Source organism: Harpia harpyja, chromosome 4, assembly GCF_026419915.1.
Source record: "Harpia harpyja isolate bHarHar1 chromosome 4, bHarHar1 primary haplotype, whole genome shotgun sequence".
NCBI lineage: Eukaryota > Metazoa > Chordata > Aves > Accipitriformes > Accipitridae > Harpia > Harpia harpyja.
The window spans coordinates 64,711,651-64,728,828 of record NC_068943.1 but is presented as its reverse complement, the minus strand read 5'-3'; the positions used below and the strand labels follow the sequence as shown (position 1 = coordinate 64,728,828).

Genomic DNA, 17,178 nt, shown 5'->3' with positions numbered 1-17,178 from the left:
AATGATGCCAAAAAACCCCCAAGATTAATTAGCTTAAATTACAAGCCTTTCATAATACGGTCCTTGGTATTTGTCTTGCTCACATTCTTTTTAAGTTTATCTCCACACCCGTGAAGGTTAAATGAACTTCAGTATCACAATTATCAAAAATCACCTAACACAGGAACTGGAACTTGATAAAAAATACAAAATATTGCACAACTTGTAATAAAACAGTGAAAGTTGGCAATGTTGTTATTTTCTTCATTTAATGACAACATGAAATAGTTTTAATCGCCTGCTTTGATACAGCATCTATAAGTTCAAACACTTTATATAATGCTGACGTATATTATAAAGTTGGGCGCGGGATATAATATCTGAACTGAATTCTGTGTTGCTAGGTCAATAAAGTTCTCCGAAATCATAACATCAAGCCACATTGGATGTTTGCATTGGACAGCATAATCCGAAAAGCTGTGCAGACTGCTATTACTATTCTGGTCCCAGGTGAGTCATTTCTTAATACTCAGCAAATATTCATTAGCTGATCTCTTTAAACGTGCTTTAGAGCTGTAATTATGATGCTTCACTTAAGGTTTTGAAACCAGCAGTGGCCTTTTTCCTGTTCACTTGTCTGTTTTGCAACTCAAAAACTAATCAGTGTATTGTCCATGTTATTTTGGAAAGTACCTTTCCAAGATGTGTAATCTAAACAATTCTGCAGCACAGTGAGCAGTTTTTGAGGTGCACAGTGCTGCCTCTTGAAATTCAAAGGACAGACCACTTGCCAACACATGCCGATTTTGGAAGGTGTTTGACAAAGTGTAGATTAAAGACGTGCTTTTTGGAGCACTTGAAAGTTTCTCTGGCTCCTGGTCAGAAGCTGTCTAAAGCAAAAAGAAAAAAAAAAATCTGCAGTGTCTGCAGTTTGAATATTGTATTTTAAATGTTGTGGAAGTAGAATGCATGGCTTAGCTGAGGGAAGGAGTCTCTGTAGGAGAAACTGTAGCCAATTCTGTTATTACTCTGTATTTCCAGAGTTAGTTTCTCTGCTGCTTCTTAACTTCTAAGCTTGTGATTCCCCTATTCTCTACACTGGAATTAATGGTGAAATTTTCAAATATATGATTTAATGCTTTAAGTCTGAAGTCAGAATGCTTACGTTCCTGTTTTCTGTGGTGGGTTAAGTCTTAAATTATCAACAAAGAGATCTGAAAATTCCAACAGTTAAAGCTCTTCCTGTTCTCCTTGGTATTTTCCATATCCCCAGCACAACCAGCAAGGCATAAATAAGGTTTCTGTGTTACTTTCGAGTCCTAAGGAAAATCTGTCTTTTGATTAGAATGTCGAACACCTTTAACAGGCATATACTTTATTGCTGTATAATAGGAGTACTGTAGAATTCCTCCTTAATAGACTCTTCTTCCCCATACAGCTCAGTATCAGCATCAATTGTACATGGTCAAGCTTAAACAAAAGCCTCTGTGCCCTAGTAGCTTTTGGGCACTGATCATCTGCCTCTTCCCTAATTGCCTTACCCTACTTCTGATTGCTTCCCCTTGCCTTTCTCTGACTTCCCCCCGCCCCGTGCCCCCCGGCCCTGAATGATGTGAAGATTTATCTCTGGCCTTAACACTTTTTAAAGTTATGGGATGTTTTAGGAGTGGTACAAAGCAGATGATGTACAGTTACACTGCCTAGTGGTGAACAACAGCAAAATGAACTTCTGTTCTTATTATGATGCAGAAGTTCAAAGCAAATTCAGACTTAATTTGCCTAGCAATATTTGGGTAACTGCTATATAATAAATCTGCTTTCTTGAACTTAGAGGAAGCATAGCTCTGTTGGTCTTAGTATGTTCAGCCTTGAAAAAGGTATGTATTTCTCTTGAAATGAAGAGATGTAATGGATCAAGGAATGAACGTCCCTTTTGTAAAGAAGGGACTTGTTAGTTCTTCAGCAGAAAGGACAAAAACCTACAAAACCCAAGTGTGATTCAGAAAAAAAGATGTTTTGGTGAGGAGACTAAAGGGAGTGCTCAGCAGTAAGAAGCCACAATGGAAGGAAGGAAGGAAGGAAAATTTATATTAAATGGTTAGAATTAACAAACAGATGTTGTTGCAGTAATAGGTTGTGTAGGAGTATAAGATCTTGGGTATGTATCTTGCATACCTGGCAAGCTCTGGTAGGTAGTTTAAACAGGGAATAACAGAAACCAGAGTACACGTATAGCTTTGTGTCTGCAATTTTGTGGATGTACATCATTACAAAATAGGCAGTCTTCTCTCTGATAAGTGGAAGGGAAGTGTGCTACTTTTAATTGTCAGGAGAGGGGTTTGTTTGTTATTTCCTCTCTATATCTTTGGACACAATTTTTTAGTAAACACGGTATTCTTATAATGAGAGAATGCTTAATATGCCAGAATAGCAACGACAACAATAGCTGGATATAAAAGAAATAATGGTTATTTGTTTAATAAAACATTTCAGGTCAGACACATAAGAAACTACAAACCATTGAGAATGGAATTAAGCAAAAGAAAGTATTTCTGCTGCATGTAGTACTTCAGCACAATTTGACATGAAATGCTAGCCAAATCTGGAATCCTATTCATCCAGATTTTTGTTTTTTAGAGCTCTTGAACATTCAATAGGCTGAATAATAATTAGCATAAATGAAGATGCTGTTATGGTCTGAGGGTTCTTAAACCCCTAGATAATATCATTTGTTCTCCTGCTACAGAAATTTCAGGTCTGGTTTAACCAAAGCTGTAGGATGATCTGTAAACAGTCACTTAGGTCTGCTTTCGTTTTAATGTTTAACTAATTTTTAACATCTTTAATGTTTTTTCTTTTGCTTGTATTTTAATGTTACTGATAGAATTGAGGCCACATTTTAGTCTTGCATCTGAAAGTGATACAGCAGATCAGGACGATATAGAAGTTGAAGAAGATCAAGATGAACAGCCTCAGAATCAAACTATCCAACAGCCTTGCATTGTCATGGAAGATGCAGTAGCTACCTCAGGTGTAAGCACACTCAGCTCTACGGTATCTCATGACTCCCAGGCTGCTCACAGATCACTGAGTGTCCAGCTGGGGCGGCTAAAATTAGAGACAAACAGGTAAATCTGGACATCAGGAGACACTAGCCTACTTGTGACAGTATGTATTGTTTTGCTTTTAAAATACATGTGCTAGAATACTAGTGACAGTATCAAAATTCCATAGTACTGCAAGCTGTTCATTTAAATGATGGTCATTGTTTAACTGTGACTGATCACTTTTATTAGTTTTATTCATTTCAAAACAATAGTGATGCAAGTTAAGGTCAGTCTTGATTTCAGGTGCCCTTTCAAGGAAGGTCTGAAAAAGTTGAGCTTTCTGCCAAGCTTCTGCTTTTTCTCTCCTTCATATGCTGTGTATGGCTGGTGAATGGTGTTATGTTTTGTTTCCATTAAGGCAGAACTTACTGTTCTTTTCTATAGTTCTTCTTGGGGAATGAACTCAAGCTAGTCGACAGCCACACGTGAACTCTACAAGGAAACTGCTTCAGACTTGTTTTGTGCACAGAATTCACTGCAGCAGAATCTGTGCTTACCAGCATGCACTACCTTTTAATTAAATAAATTGTGTTCATCAGAGAAAGATAGGAATGGGATGGGAAAAATAGGTGTGTTGTTTAAAAGAAGAAATAAGCCAGAGATTTGGATATTGGATTTTTTTTCAGAAATATACATATTCTACTTTAAACCTGAGAAGTGGTTCTTTTGGGTTTTTTCTTTGTTTAAGAAATGTCAGAGACAAATCTGTCTCCATTATTTTATCCAAATAATCTTCTATATATTTTGTTTTCTTTTCATTAAAATATACCAGATAATCTGTTTAAAGTAGATATTTTAGCTTTTGCAGCATCTGATTTATGACATTGGATTTCCTACTGACCTCAGTAAATTTTGAATATGACTTTGAAAGGAGAATGTCTTCAGTAAGACAACTGTTATGCTGCCAGAACATTCTTTGTAGTTATTGTTCCAATTTAAATTAAAATGTTAAATTGCGCTTTACTTTTAAATGTGTCCAAGAATTTTGCCATAGAGTAATTCATTAGACTGTACTGTTCTTAATAAAGTACCAGTATTTTTGAGTTCTTATGTTACAATTTATTTTTTTGCTTGTGATGACCACTGAGAAATATTTTGATTGCCTTATCATACACTTAAATAAATACATAAATAATTTAGATTGGCTCACTTCCCAAGTTTATGACGGGGAGTAGTATCAGAAGTGATCAATTTGTAGACATACTGTTTTCTAGCACTTTGCTTTTGTAAATTTCTCAAATGCAAAGCCTTTGGCCAAATAATCACATCCTGTCATTCATGCAGAAATTTTGAGGTAAATAATAAGGACAGTTGTTTAAGTATTAATTAAGGCTTTATTGGCATAAGCAGCAAGCAGTTATCAAGAGAAAATAGTTGATTATTTTATTGGCCCTGAAGGCCTTTTTCAACCAGAATGGTTAGAGGAGGAATAAATTAACTGAAAAGTGACTGCACACCTGTCTGGACAGAATATATATCTGCACCGAGATTAACCAAGCTGTGGGTGTGTGTAGAGGCACAAAGCAGCTCTGTTCACATGCAGGGTGGACTTGTTAAGAATTGTTAGCTTAGGTGTGGAAGCACTCAAATGCAGCTATGCTGCTGGTAGGCCTGCATGCAATCGAAAAGTAGGGCTAGGTTGTTTTTACAAAGCAATCATATGGGATGCAGTTTACTTCTGTGCAAAGACAGGTAAGATGCTTTTGTGGCACGTTCTCTAGTTGAATTCCAGAATGTCCCTATCTTTCTGTGTCCCAGAAAAAAGTTGCAGTGCTCAACTGGTATAAATAAATAAATAAAATTAAAAAAAAAAAAAAGAAAGAAAGAAAAAAGGAAACAAAATCATACTAAAATGGAACATTTATTGCATAGTTGTCAGGCTGACAAGGGCTTCAAGAAACGGATGAAGGTGCTGCAGTTCTTTCAAGGCAGAACTTCCTAAGACTCAGAAGTCAGTGATAAGTTTCTAAGTGTGTTTTCCATGTCCAATTTTTTTCTGACCAAGTTCCTGAATACATACTGTTCACAAGTCCTCCTTTTTACTAAAACACTTTTCTAAAATAACAAATTGCAGCATTTTCACATACTAATTTTCCATTGTATTCTGATTATTTTCCTTTGATCAGTTTGAAAGGTGCTGATCACTGAATCTCTCTGGGTTTCTCTCTGTGTTTGTGTTATGAAGGAAGTCAAACATAGGTTCCAATTTGCTTCTGCTTGACATTCTCAAAAGTAATTGCTTAGGAGAGGACACAAGGTATTTTGCCTCCTCTTTTCTCACTCTTCATATAGCATAGAAGGGTAGGCACAAAGTGCCTAGTATGTGAGGAAGGGACAGCCCTTGTGTGCATGAGAATGTATTTTTCCCCATTTAAGAAATGCAACCATAAGTTTTCACCACATTTTCATCACAGCTCCACCCTTGCCATACCTTTGAAAATGTCTGCTGGAGAGATGTGAAGGGGCTTTTTTCCTTACAAAGGATTATGTCACAAAGTTTAGCCCTTGGTTTACGAAATGCTTTGATATTTGTTCTCGGTTACACAGTTTTGTTTAAAACAGAATTCTGGCTGTAGAAATTCCACTGAAATTCTGTACCATACCACCTGTTCAGTGGGTGGATGTGTATATGGAGGATGGTGTGTTTGGGGCTTTTTTTTTTTTTTTTTAAGAGCTATAGCTTTAGGAACCAGTGAATGTTTATATCTTGATATAGGTCATAATAAATCTATACTGAGAGGATATTCCTATGAAAGCTGAAGGCGGCTATCCTTGTCTCTGTCAAGAAGGTTCCAGTTTAAGTGTACCAAGATCTTTGCTGTCCTGAAAATTTGAAACTACTTAAGGAAATGTGTGCTTCCTTCCTGTTACTTCACAGGTTATTGGAGGAGTTAGTTCAAAAGGAGAGAGAATTTCAAGTCCTCTTACATCAAGCTATAGAAGAAAAAGATCAAGAGATCAGAAACCTACGGCTTAGGTCACAGCCAATAGGTAAGTGAGAATAATTTTCAAGGAAAAGTTTTATATTGGCTACAGATGAAGACAGTGGCAGCTAAACTTCTGTTCTTTTTATTGAGCCAGTCTCAGCAAAGGAGCTTTATTATGCTGCTTCTGGTAGGGTTTGCTTTGAAGTAAGAACGTATGTTGTGGAGACAAATTACTGAATTTCTTAATCACAGTACAAGCAATGGTATGATTTAATTATTTTTGATTGTGATTATATGGAAGAGTACAAGGCTCATATCCTACAGAATAAATATTATTTCTGAAGAGGATAATCTAGTATGTTTAGGTATGTGTTCCTTGAATTATGGACTGTTCCAGCTGTTACCCTGAAAGTTCAAAAGGATCTAACTGGTGAGATGTAAATACAACTTAAAGCTTACTGAGGGAAGTTGAGTTGGATACATATCTGCCCTGAAGAAGATGGAAGTGCTAATGCAGTTTGATGTTTCCATGTAATGTGCTTCAAAGAAGTGTTGCTTTCCAAATGCAGCTGATCCTCAGTCTAAGGCATTGCCTATGCACCAATCCTATGAGTTATGCTGAACAGTTTAAATTGATGCAACAATGTCAGTGTAGAAACAGTTACAGTGAAGTTGATGTGCCTCCTACTAGTAAAGTCATTTTCCAAAGAGGACAGAAAATGTATCTGTATCAGTGTTCACACTATTCTAACTGTACCCCTAACCAAGTAGAGTAATTGGTGTATAACTGTCTATAAACTGTAATTGTGTGCTTTGGGAATTGACACTTTGTTTATGGGGATACTGGCATTCTAAGGTTGAAGGGAAAGTTCACTGAAGAAAGTTCTTCAGCATTCAAAAATAACAAGAGGTTGCTTTGGCAACACAAAACCTTTTCTCAAAAATGCTTGTTCTAGATATTCCTGGATTGTCTGTCTGTCATCGTCATTCCACTGGCACAGGAACTGAAGATCCTGATCTGGTAAACTGGCTGAGCATTCAAGGAGCTGATGAGGCCACAATAAACAAGGTAGCAATGATTCTGTTCACTCTTTGATACAATTGCAGTACTGGTTTTGTGACTCAATGCAAGAAGATACCAAAGCTTTTTAATTACTTTAGCACATTTTAAGAGAGAAATTTGTTTTCAGAAGATAGGAGAAAGTCATGAATATGAAGGCCTTCACACAAATACAGTATTGTTAATAATTCCTGTATCTGATTAGGAATAAGGGAATAAAATGTCCTGGTAAATAGACAGTATTGCTTTGGTTCATAATTTTTCAGTGTCTTTACACATTGCAGCAGTTCCTGCCAATTATACCCTGGATGCAGGGTACATGTTCACCCTTAGCTAGCTATGTTGAAGTGAAATCTCCTGAAGTAGATTAGTCTGCTCTGCAGCAAATTATATCATTTTAGAGGTGTTGAGCATCTCAGAATTTCAGCTGACTTATGAAAACCTGCATGTAGTTATCACTCCTACAGATCACATCAAAGGTTCCTCAAAAGTAAAAAAAAAAAAAAAAATTAAGTAGTTTCACTGTATTTCTAGAAACAATGTGGATTAATCTGTTACATGTATCACGTTTTGGCCCAATTTTAGGTTTCTTCTAAACCTGTATTTTTAAGGGCACATGGTATATAAAGCTTAGAAAGTTAGACTATATTTCTAACAAAACGTTCATTTTAACTTCTTTTTGTAGTTCTTGGCTGAAGACTATACATTAATGGATGTTCTCTGCTATGTTACACGAGATGATCTGAAATGTTTGAGACTGAGGTAATGCTTCTTCACAGTTACACTAACTGTGCTGAGCAGGAGTTGTGTTTTGTTACAAGAGAACTAAGTCTCTATTTATTGGATTGTGCAGTGTTAATTTAAAATAAGTAACACTTTCCAATATGTCTTTGTATACTGATGCATTCCTGATAAATAGCTGATACTGTTTAAATTATTTTAAAATAAGCTTTTCTATTAAAGGCAAGCAAAGGGAAAATTTTAAAGTAAATGTTTTACCTTATACCTGGAGACACTGGATATTGCATTAGAGTCTTACTTTTATTTAAAAAAGTAGAGATAGCAAAACTTTCTGTAGTTTATCATCATCATCAAACTTCAAAAATAATACTCATGGACTGCAACTAACTCTGGATTTCACCTAATCATGCCAGGTGTGTGGGTCACTGCAGAACCATGTTTAAGTAGAAAGAGTAGAAGTTACCAAACACTGTATGTGTGCCCATTCAGTTTAAAAATAAATAACTAAATAAAAATTAAAAAAAAAAAAAGGCAGGTGTTAAGATTTTTTTTCGTAATCTACACTTTCATAATGTTGACAGCCTGCTGTGGGTTATGCAGGTCCTTTGGACCAGAAGTCTGAATTCCAAACAGCAGGCATCTGAAAAGTGGAAAGATTGCCCAGTACTGTAATCAGAAAAGGACTCTGTTCTCTATTTGAGTATTGCGTGTTGAATTTCACCTTTGATCAGCCTTCCCACTGAATTTCACTGGTCAAAACCAGAGCAAGGAAATCAGAAGGCACCTAAATTGGAATGCTTTCAGGCTAGAGAGTATCTTTGTACCTAAGCATCTTTATGATTTTTTCTTTACAGAGGAGGAATGCTATGCACGCTGTGGAAGGCCATCACTGACTTTCGAGAGAAACATGCCTGACACTGAAATTTTTCGTCGCTTATCTGCAGAAAGGAAAAGATTTCCTTTCAGCACAGAGCAGGTGTGCTGTCAGAAGGACTGTTGCACTTTAATCCAGTATTTGTTTACCAATGTTAAAAACACTGCAGCTTCCTGACTGCTTTTACTCCTATAATCCATAAGGAATCTGTAAACAATCTGCAACATTATTTTACTTTGTTTTTACATGCAAATTTTTCAAAAATTTAAAAAAAAAATCAAAACAAAAAAAAAACACAAAAAAACCCCATTATAAACTCATGAAATATTGTAGTTAAAGTAACCAGATGTTAATTTCATGAAAAACTGATGTAAGATTTCATGTGACTGTACATCACTGGAAGAAAACCCAAATGTGACAACAACTTCTCATGTTTCTTTTTCTTTGTAATATATCTCAATAATCTGTAGTAGAACTTCATAATTTCAATCATAATTAGATATTTTTCTGTTAGTGTGCAAGATCTAAAGGTAATTGTTTTTACCTACTGCCCTACATAGTTTAATATTGTTTATTTTTGGTAATTTAAGTTCTATGGTGCATTTGTTTTAGAGTTGTTCACGTACTACTGAACTGTACCAGTTGCATACACCTGAACCACAGTAATGTTAGCTTGTTCTAAAGCTATCTCTGACATACACAGTTGAAAATAAAAAGAACCTAAGACTGACTTTTTCCTATATTTTTAGACTTTTAAAATAATAAAGGTGTAGAACTGGAAAATATTGGAATAAAAAAGAAGAAAAAAGTCATACCGAGTATTAAGGGAACGTTTCTGACATGTTAAAGTTACTGTGATTTGAGTTTGATAATCATAGCATTGAATATTTTCTCAGTTTTCCTGTTCGGTCTAATTCCCATACTGACAATCCAGGGCCAAACAAAATTCTTCTCTGGGCACTCGACTTGACTTGAGAAATGAATGTCCTGCCTCCATCCGCTGAATAGTCTGAATTGTGGCCTGTTGTTTTCTTCTGCTTTTGTTTATGCACAATGTCTTTTCTCACATAGAATGAAAAAGGATGGTGGATCTTCCTTGTTTATCCACTGTCATTGTCACTCCAGCATTCTAGCACTGGGTATCATTAGATTCTTATGGGGCAGGTGCAAAAAATTCCATTGTGAGTAAGACTTGCCTGGACAAGAAGCTGCTTCTTTCTTTATAAGCCTTGGTAATCAGTGAACAGCTTATGCCCTGAATTTTTCAGGTCTGGCAAGTATTTTCAAAGAAAATTAAATATTTTTTCTAAACATAAACATGTTGTCCTAACATGCATGTAGTAATTTTTGCTGACTAAAACCCAATAATTATGTATAAAAACATTGGACTAAACAAAGAACAGTAGATTAAATAATTTTAATCAGATTTTTTTTACTCTGAAGATGGTTCCACTGAGGTTTGAGCACAGATGGATTGAACTCATTCCAAAACCATAACTACATTTCAGGAGAAACGTAGCTACTGCTTAGCAGTTTCTACTGCCATTACAGCAGAAAACAGTACAATTTCAAGGTAGTTTTAAGCACTGGAAAGAGCAGTGGTGGAGGCTGACTTGCAAAACCCAAAGCAACTAAAAAACTCTATATGTGGAAAAGTGACCCTAGGACAATGAACTCCTCTAATTTGATTTTTGTGTGAAACATGATCCTATATCACACTGTGACTACAGTCTGAAAACCTCTCATTTCATGACGCATCAATAGGCCAGAGTGTAATTGCATTGCTTTATTTGTGTGTTGGCACTTTGAAAGCATGCAGCCTGTTCTCTGTGACTCAAGGTGCTCAGTAATGCCAGCTCTATGTGTAAGAGAAGGGAGTGTGATCGAGGAATCAGTTTACTGTCTCCACATGACCTAGCCTGGCACCAGCTGGGAATTACTTCCTATTGTTCACTGCTAGCCTCGCCAGACCCAAGGTGGCTTCTGCAGAGCTGCTCAGCAATCAGTTCTGTATTCTCCGCTATAGGACTTTATCAAGTCCGATGCATGTCTAGGCCGGGCCATGTACACTTATGCTACTTGAGAGATCATGAACTGGTCTGAATGTGGTTCCCTGAACAGTGCAGCTTATCCATCTATGTACTAGATCTGTGCACAAAAGCTCATGTAATATTCCCACTTCAGGCTACTTCATAGAGGTCGTGCCAGACACATTACTTTTTATATCCTCAGACAGAATGTGAAGAAACATTTTGGGACAGAGTCCATCAGACAGGTCAGCCTGGGACTCCTCAGCCTGGCTCTCTGAATATGCTGGTAGATGCCTACATGGACCACAAGTGAAGGATTTGAGATTATGTTGTAAGGACACATTATGTTTTAGTGCTGAATTTTGCTGAGGGCAACCTTTTGATTATAGGGCATATCACTCCCTTTGAACTTGGATAGTCTTTTGGTCCTTGACTAGTGCTGTTGTAATTCCAGGGCTCAGCTTGACTGAGACACACCTTTCCACCTCCATTAAGAGAGCCAGCCAGAGTGCAGAAGTGAAAACTTGACCAAGGCAGTGCTGATTTTGGAGTCTCTTGTACCTTTCAGCGTAGAGCCCAGCCTGTTCTTGTATCACACACTCCTGCCCACAAACTACAGGGCACGTTTATCACCCAAGCCCCAGCTCCTTCTGTTTTAGAGCACAAAAGGCTCCTGGTGCAATAAAACATTCACCTTCCCTTCCCTTAGAGGACCTCGTGCCCTGAACTCAGCTCCTGGCGAAAGGAGGACGTTCTGCGCGGTGGCAGAAACTTGTTTTGGCCAGTGCGCCAGACCGAGGGAGCTGCACCTCTCCATCTGCTTGCCTGCATGCGTGCCACAGCTGCGTACCATGAGTTCCCCGATTCATTCACCTCTCTTCAACTGTAGTTCTGATGATTGGTACGACCTGCAAGCAGATGCAAAATGAACTGATGTTTTAATCTAGCCCTAGAACACTTTTAAGGAAAAACGCTCTTATGACCCTGGAAGGCAGCTTAGGGCAAGTTGAGGCGACCTCACGGGAAAGGTAACGAGACCATGACCTTTACAGAAAGGACTGATGTGTTGACAGCTCTTCACAGAGCCATTTTTTGGAAGCCAGGCCTTGAAGGCAGCTTAGGATAGGTACCCAGCTGTTCAAAAGCATGTGCGGTAATAACGAGACTACAGCCGTACAGTTCTTTCCCAAAGGACGCGGCACACCGCCTGGGCTTGTGAGGCGGCCGCTGCTCCTCCCGCCTCCTGTCCAGACACCAGCGGGGAGTTGGTAATCATCCCCAAACCCGTGGTTTACTCTCCGCCCCAGTACCTCACGAGCTGTGCCGATGCGGCGGGAGCCCCTCCGAGGGAAAAAAAAAAAAAAAAAAAAAGACACCTGGGGAAACACCGGTACACCGACTAGGCCAGGGCTGCCGAGGGAGCCGGCTCTGCGGGCGGGCTGGTCGCCGCCCGCCCCCTCATCACCCCCGCGGAGGGCGGCGGTGTGTTGTGCCCGCGAGGGGCGGCCGTTACCCGCCCGCGGGCGCCGGGCCCGCCCTCACCTGCTCCCGGGCAGATCCCGCCGGCGGGGGACGTGGCGCTTTCACCTGCTCGGGGCCGCGGATCCGCGGGGCGGAGCAGCCGCGCTGGGCGAGGAGGAGGAGACATGGCGGAGGCCGCGGGCAGGAGCGGCGGGTGCCGGCGTCCCGCAGGTGAGGCGCTGCCGGCGGTGGGGGTCGGGGGGGAGCGGCGCGGATCGGCGGCTGCGGGCGCCCCTGCGCACCCGGCCGGCTGCGGGCGGCCGTGAGGAGAGGGAGCGCAGCGGGGCCCGGCGGCGGCGGCGGCCTTCTCTCGCAACAGGTGCGGGGCCGCCCCGCGGCTGCCCGTGCCCGCCGGGCGGCGAGGGGGCTTTCCTCCCTTCCCCCGGGTGTCACCCACCGCGAACCGCCTCCTGCGGACCCGGCCCGGAGCCGGCCGGAGGGGCGGCCCCACGCAGGGGCGCTGCGGCCCGGCCCGGCCGGCGGGCAGAGCCGTGCCGAGCCGGTGGGGGCGGCGCGTCCAGCCCGTGCCCCGCCGTGACGGCGAGGAGAAGCAGCCCCCCCCCCCCTCCCGGCCCCGCCGAGGGGTGTCGGCGGGTGCGCGCCGTCGTGCCTGGGGCACCGTTTGTTGTTCTGAAACCCTTCGTTTTCGGGGCTCGGTGTGCTGCCGGGCGCCGGCCCCGCGACGGGGCTAACGCGAGGGTGCCGAGCCGAGCGGGGGAGGTCCGGCCGGAGGGGAAGGGGCCCGGGGAGGGGCCGCCGGTCTGCGGCGCGGGAGCCCGGGGCGTGCGGGGCAGCGGGTTTTGAACGGGGCTTGAGGTAGCGGCGAGCTCCTGTTGTTAGGGTGAATACCTGCAGCATCCAGCTAACGGGGAGGAGGTAAGCCCCGGCAAGGGAGGAGGGATGTCTCCGTGGCGTTACGGTACCTGGTAGCTGCGCCTCCGCGGCGGCGGCGGGCGCCTCTCCGAGCGAGGCCTGGGGCGGTCTGCAGGAGCCCGGGGTTTCGGCTGCGCCTTAAAAGTGCGCAAGCCACGGGCTTCTAAAGCCCATGCTTCCTATAGGGAAAGCAGGGAGGTGTCTTTACACCTTCGCTGAGGAGGGACGTACGCTGCAAGAGCATTTAAAAACCCTTTTATTTTGTCCTGAGGGCGAGGAGGGTGCAGGGAGGAGATTTTGGCTTACGCAAGCGGATCGACTGCTGTATCACTGTTGTAGGCACAGATGCTGTTTGCTTTTGCAGGCAGTGGAGGGGTTGCCTTTCTGGCATGTTCACTAGGAGGGCTGCTTGCTGGACTGTGAAGTCTGACTCCAGCTTTCAGTCCTCTCCTTTTTTCCTTTTTTTCCCTCCTTCCACAGTACAATTCCACTCACCCTTTGCCAGTCCTTCACTTCTTTAACATGAGTCCAAGTTTATCTCTGAATCACAGAGTGAGGTTTTTCATCAAAACATCTGAATAGGCCATATGGCTGTTGGTTAACTGTTTTTCCACAGTATAATATTTTTAATACATATTTTATATAACATAGGCATGCAGTCGTAAGCAACAACTGTGGGCAGACCCATCCAAATGTTGTCTTTCTGTATTAAAGTCAGAAGTATAGTGCTTTTGCTCAGAAATCCTTTTTACAAATTGCTCCCAGCCATCACTCTTAAGTTCAGCTTCAGAAAGGATGTGCATCTGTTATCCTATGTACTTCAAGGTTTGCAGTCACATTAACTTCACTTTCCACAGGAAGAACTGGCTGTCAATGTATTTTTAAAGCCACGTTTAACAAACTGTTTACGAGTTCTCTACTTTACATTGTTGATGTGATTTTTTTTTTTTTAACTTATTATCAGTCTTTTTAATCGTTTACCAAAACCGGAGGCGAGCTGCCAGGTGATATGCATTTTACATATGTGTAGTTTTAAAGGGTCTTATGCGCCTAGATTTATTCTGAGTTTGCTTTGTAGTTTCATTTCATGTTACTGTGTTGAACTTTTACTCATTAGGACATACTTGTAGACAGGAGGTGGATCTGCTTGCATGAGTTGTTGGGTATTTTGAGTTCCAGTTGCTTTGTGCTGTCAAAGTTCATTCAAAACTTCTTCGTGTGTGAAATGTCAGAGTTAAACTTCCTCTGTGAAGCTGTTTGTTGTTGTCTGCTGAGGTTCTTTTAGGTCTCCGAGTTATCACAGGGGCCGCTTTCCAGGTGTTCACAAACAGCAACACCCTCGCAGCATGTCAGGGAGCTGCTCCGTGGCTGTTTGATCCGTCTGTGAGCCAGGAGATGTGTGCCCAGGGAGGGCCGTATGGACAGCTTCAGCTGTGGTCTGCTCTGCAAGCAGAACGCCCGGGTCTGGATCCGGCTCCTCAGGAAGGTCAACCTCCCATCCTGGTTTGGTGAAACTACCTACTGGTTGATTTATTGCTCCTGTTTAAAAAAACAAAACAAACCAGCTAAATAGCTGTGTGTGTGTTTGGTTTGGGTTTTGGGTTGGTTTTTTTTTTTTTCCCCTCCGGTGGCTAGCTAGATATACAGACTTTCAGAGCTGGTGCTGGGGAGAGCTTTAACAGCACCATGAGGATTTTGAAGAGAGATGTTACAAGTGGATCCCTTTATTGTTGGGCAGATGGTCTGCTGCGCTTAACTAGCTTTCTTCAGGTGAATGGCTTAATTACCAGGGTGAGGGTTTTTTTACTGTGCCATTCATAAATGCACAGATGGCAAAATGAGTACAGTGCTAAGGGGTTACACTAACTTATCCCAGTCAGAATTTTTTAATCATAGCTACTTGACCATCTTATAGTGCTAATAAGCTTTTCAGTGATTCCCGAGATGAGCAGGGCCCTCTTGTGGGGAATACCAGAGAAGCTTCTAAGGCACCTCATTTTCTGGCTGCCCACCCGTAAACACGGTGGTGCCTCTGCCTGTGAGACTTCCCCACGCGTGCTCTGAGCCGCCTTGGCCAGCCGTGGGCACAAGTAACAATCCACTTAGGCGCTGGGAGACCAGAGAGAGCAATATGCTGGGTTCGTTGCAAAAAACTTTATTGTAATGATTTTGCATACTCTTCTAGTTTAGTGTTCTTGTCTAAGTGAGTTTAATATCATTCTGTTCTTTGTGCAGCAAAGCAAGTCTGCGCTTTAAATGATGTCAGTGCCAGGTAGCTTGTTAAAGCCAAACACTGAGGTGTTCTCTCTGTAACAGCTGGTGAGACTTTTCATCTATCGCTTGTTTATCCTGGCATTTTCTCCATCTGAGAATAAATCAAGTTTTAGCTTATTGAGTTATCATTATTTTTTTTTTTTTTTAACAAATAGATGCATTAGAGGGGAGAACACAAAGGTACAGAAGGCACATGGTAGGTGGGAGCTTAAAACGCCGTCTGGCTCCCCACGGCTCCTTCCCAGCGGTGAGAAAGTATTTTGCTGGAGAGGGTTTACATGGCGTTCTCGCACAGGGATTTTATCTCTGCCCGGCCCTGCCGGTTCCCGTTCCCTCCGGGGGGAGCTGCCGGCCCCGCTGGGCACAGGGCGCTGGTGTCCCCGTGTCGGTGTGGGTGAGAGGAGCCGCCGGGGGGGGGGGGCGGTCGGTGTCCGTCCGTCCGTCCGTCCCGCGCCCCGGCAGCGGGGGTGGCCGGCCCGGCCCTGCGGTCTGGGCGCGCTGTGCCGGCCGAGGGTTACCGTGCTCCGGCGGCTGCTGTCGGCTCCGAGTCGTAACTTAAACCTCGGTTATCAGGGCGCAAGGCGTCCTGAAGGTAACGGTGATTTGAAGCGAAATGTTACGTTGCCGTGGTGGTATATGCTTACAAATGCTAAAAGTGTGTATGTTGTTGGAGTACTCTGATTTCAATCCGTAATTATTTAAACGTTAGCCCTATTGTAATTATTTCCTATCTTTTAATATATAAATTAAGCCGAGGATCTGCAATTCTTCTGTTGCCACCCCCCGCTGATAAAACCTATTCAAACTTTGAAATTCTGTACCGGTTCTTACAATTACTTAATTGGTCCTACATTAACAATCTCCTGAGTCAGTACTTCAGCTCTGAATGAATGAGACTGAATTATCAGTAGCTTGTAGAATGAAAATGATACAACTAAATTAAAAGTGTGGATGAGGGTTAAAATCCTTACAGAAGCCATCCCTCCACTTTAGAAAGCTGCTGAAGTACTGTCTCTTGGTATCTTTCATTGGTCAAGTAATGTTTGTGCAAGGACTATATGCTGTGGAAAAGTTTGAACAAGCCTTTTTATATGCATATTGTGTAATGTGAGTCAGGCTGTCTTTCTCCACCCATCTACTCTTAGCACTGCTAGTGTAAAAAAAAAAAGGGGGGGGGGGGCGGGGGAGGGAAAAAACACCCCCAAACCAACGAACACAAAATCAACCAAAAAAACCCAACCCACAACCCCACCCACAAAAATAAAAACAAACGCAAACAAAAAACCCAAAACGAAACACTACTACAAAAAAACCTCCAGAACTCATGAAAAATCAGGCCTGCTAAATGATGTTGGAGCAGTTGGCTTAAGTGCTACTTCCCCTACAGGAAGAGAGCTTCTACTAATCTAGCTAAAGTTGTATGCATTGTCATTTTACTTGGGCTTCATTTTGAAAACAGATGTTCTTTTGTATGTGCTATTTCAAACTGTAAAAATTGTAAATTTACAGTAATCTGAGATGGCTACTGTTTTATTTGTATGATGGCTGGTTTTTTACTATCACAGATAAACAAGTTTAATACTTTACAGCTGAAAATTATTTGTGGTATTAAAGGTAATTAAATATGATCAGTGCAATAATTGCCTCAATTATGTAAATACTGTACAATCTTGCAACAACATATTTTCTTTTCCACTTGAAAAAATGTGCATAAGTCTAGACCCACAGTACAAGCCACAGCATGCTGCTGATGTTGTTGCGGTAACTCTCTTTGCACACCCACCTTTCCTCC

The 17,178-nt window shown here is 41.9% G+C and overlaps 2 protein-coding genes and 1 long non-coding RNA gene across 3 annotated transcripts in view; 2 read left to right on the top strand and 1 right to left on the bottom strand.

The window, feature by feature from the left end:
- Window positions 1-9,418, top strand: part of MAP3K5 (mitogen-activated protein kinase kinase kinase 5) — a 109,422-nt gene extending 100,004 nt beyond the window's left edge. The window contains exons 25-30 of the mRNA XM_052784456.1: window positions 384-489; window positions 2,864-3,107; window positions 5,965-6,077; window positions 6,970-7,082; window positions 7,759-7,835; window positions 8,669-9,418. Coding sequence (XP_052640416.1) covers window positions 384-489; window positions 2,864-3,107; window positions 5,965-6,077; window positions 6,970-7,082; window positions 7,759-7,835; window positions 8,669-8,729 — 714 coding nt within the window. The 3' untranslated portion in view covers window positions 8,730-9,418. The remainder of the gene's footprint in view (window positions 1-383; window positions 490-2,863; window positions 3,108-5,964; window positions 6,078-6,969; window positions 7,083-7,758; window positions 7,836-8,668) is intronic.
- Window positions 9,419-10,090: 672 nt separating this feature from the next.
- Window positions 10,091-13,475, bottom strand: LOC128140534 (uncharacterized). The gene is made up of 2 exons (XR_008234769.1): window positions 13,163-13,475; window positions 10,091-11,626 (listed from the first exon to the last, which is right to left on the bottom strand). It is a non-coding gene; the product is annotated as an uncharacterized LOC128140534 (long non-coding RNA).
- MAP7 (microtubule associated protein 7) overlaps window positions 12,285-17,178 on the top strand; it is a 127,173-nt gene continuing 122,279 nt past the window's right edge. Inside the window, exon 1 of the mRNA XM_052784461.1 lies at window positions 12,285-12,410. Coding sequence (XP_052640421.1) covers window positions 12,365-12,410 — 46 coding nt within the window. The 5' untranslated portion in view covers window positions 12,285-12,364. The remainder of the gene's footprint in view (window positions 12,411-17,178) is intronic.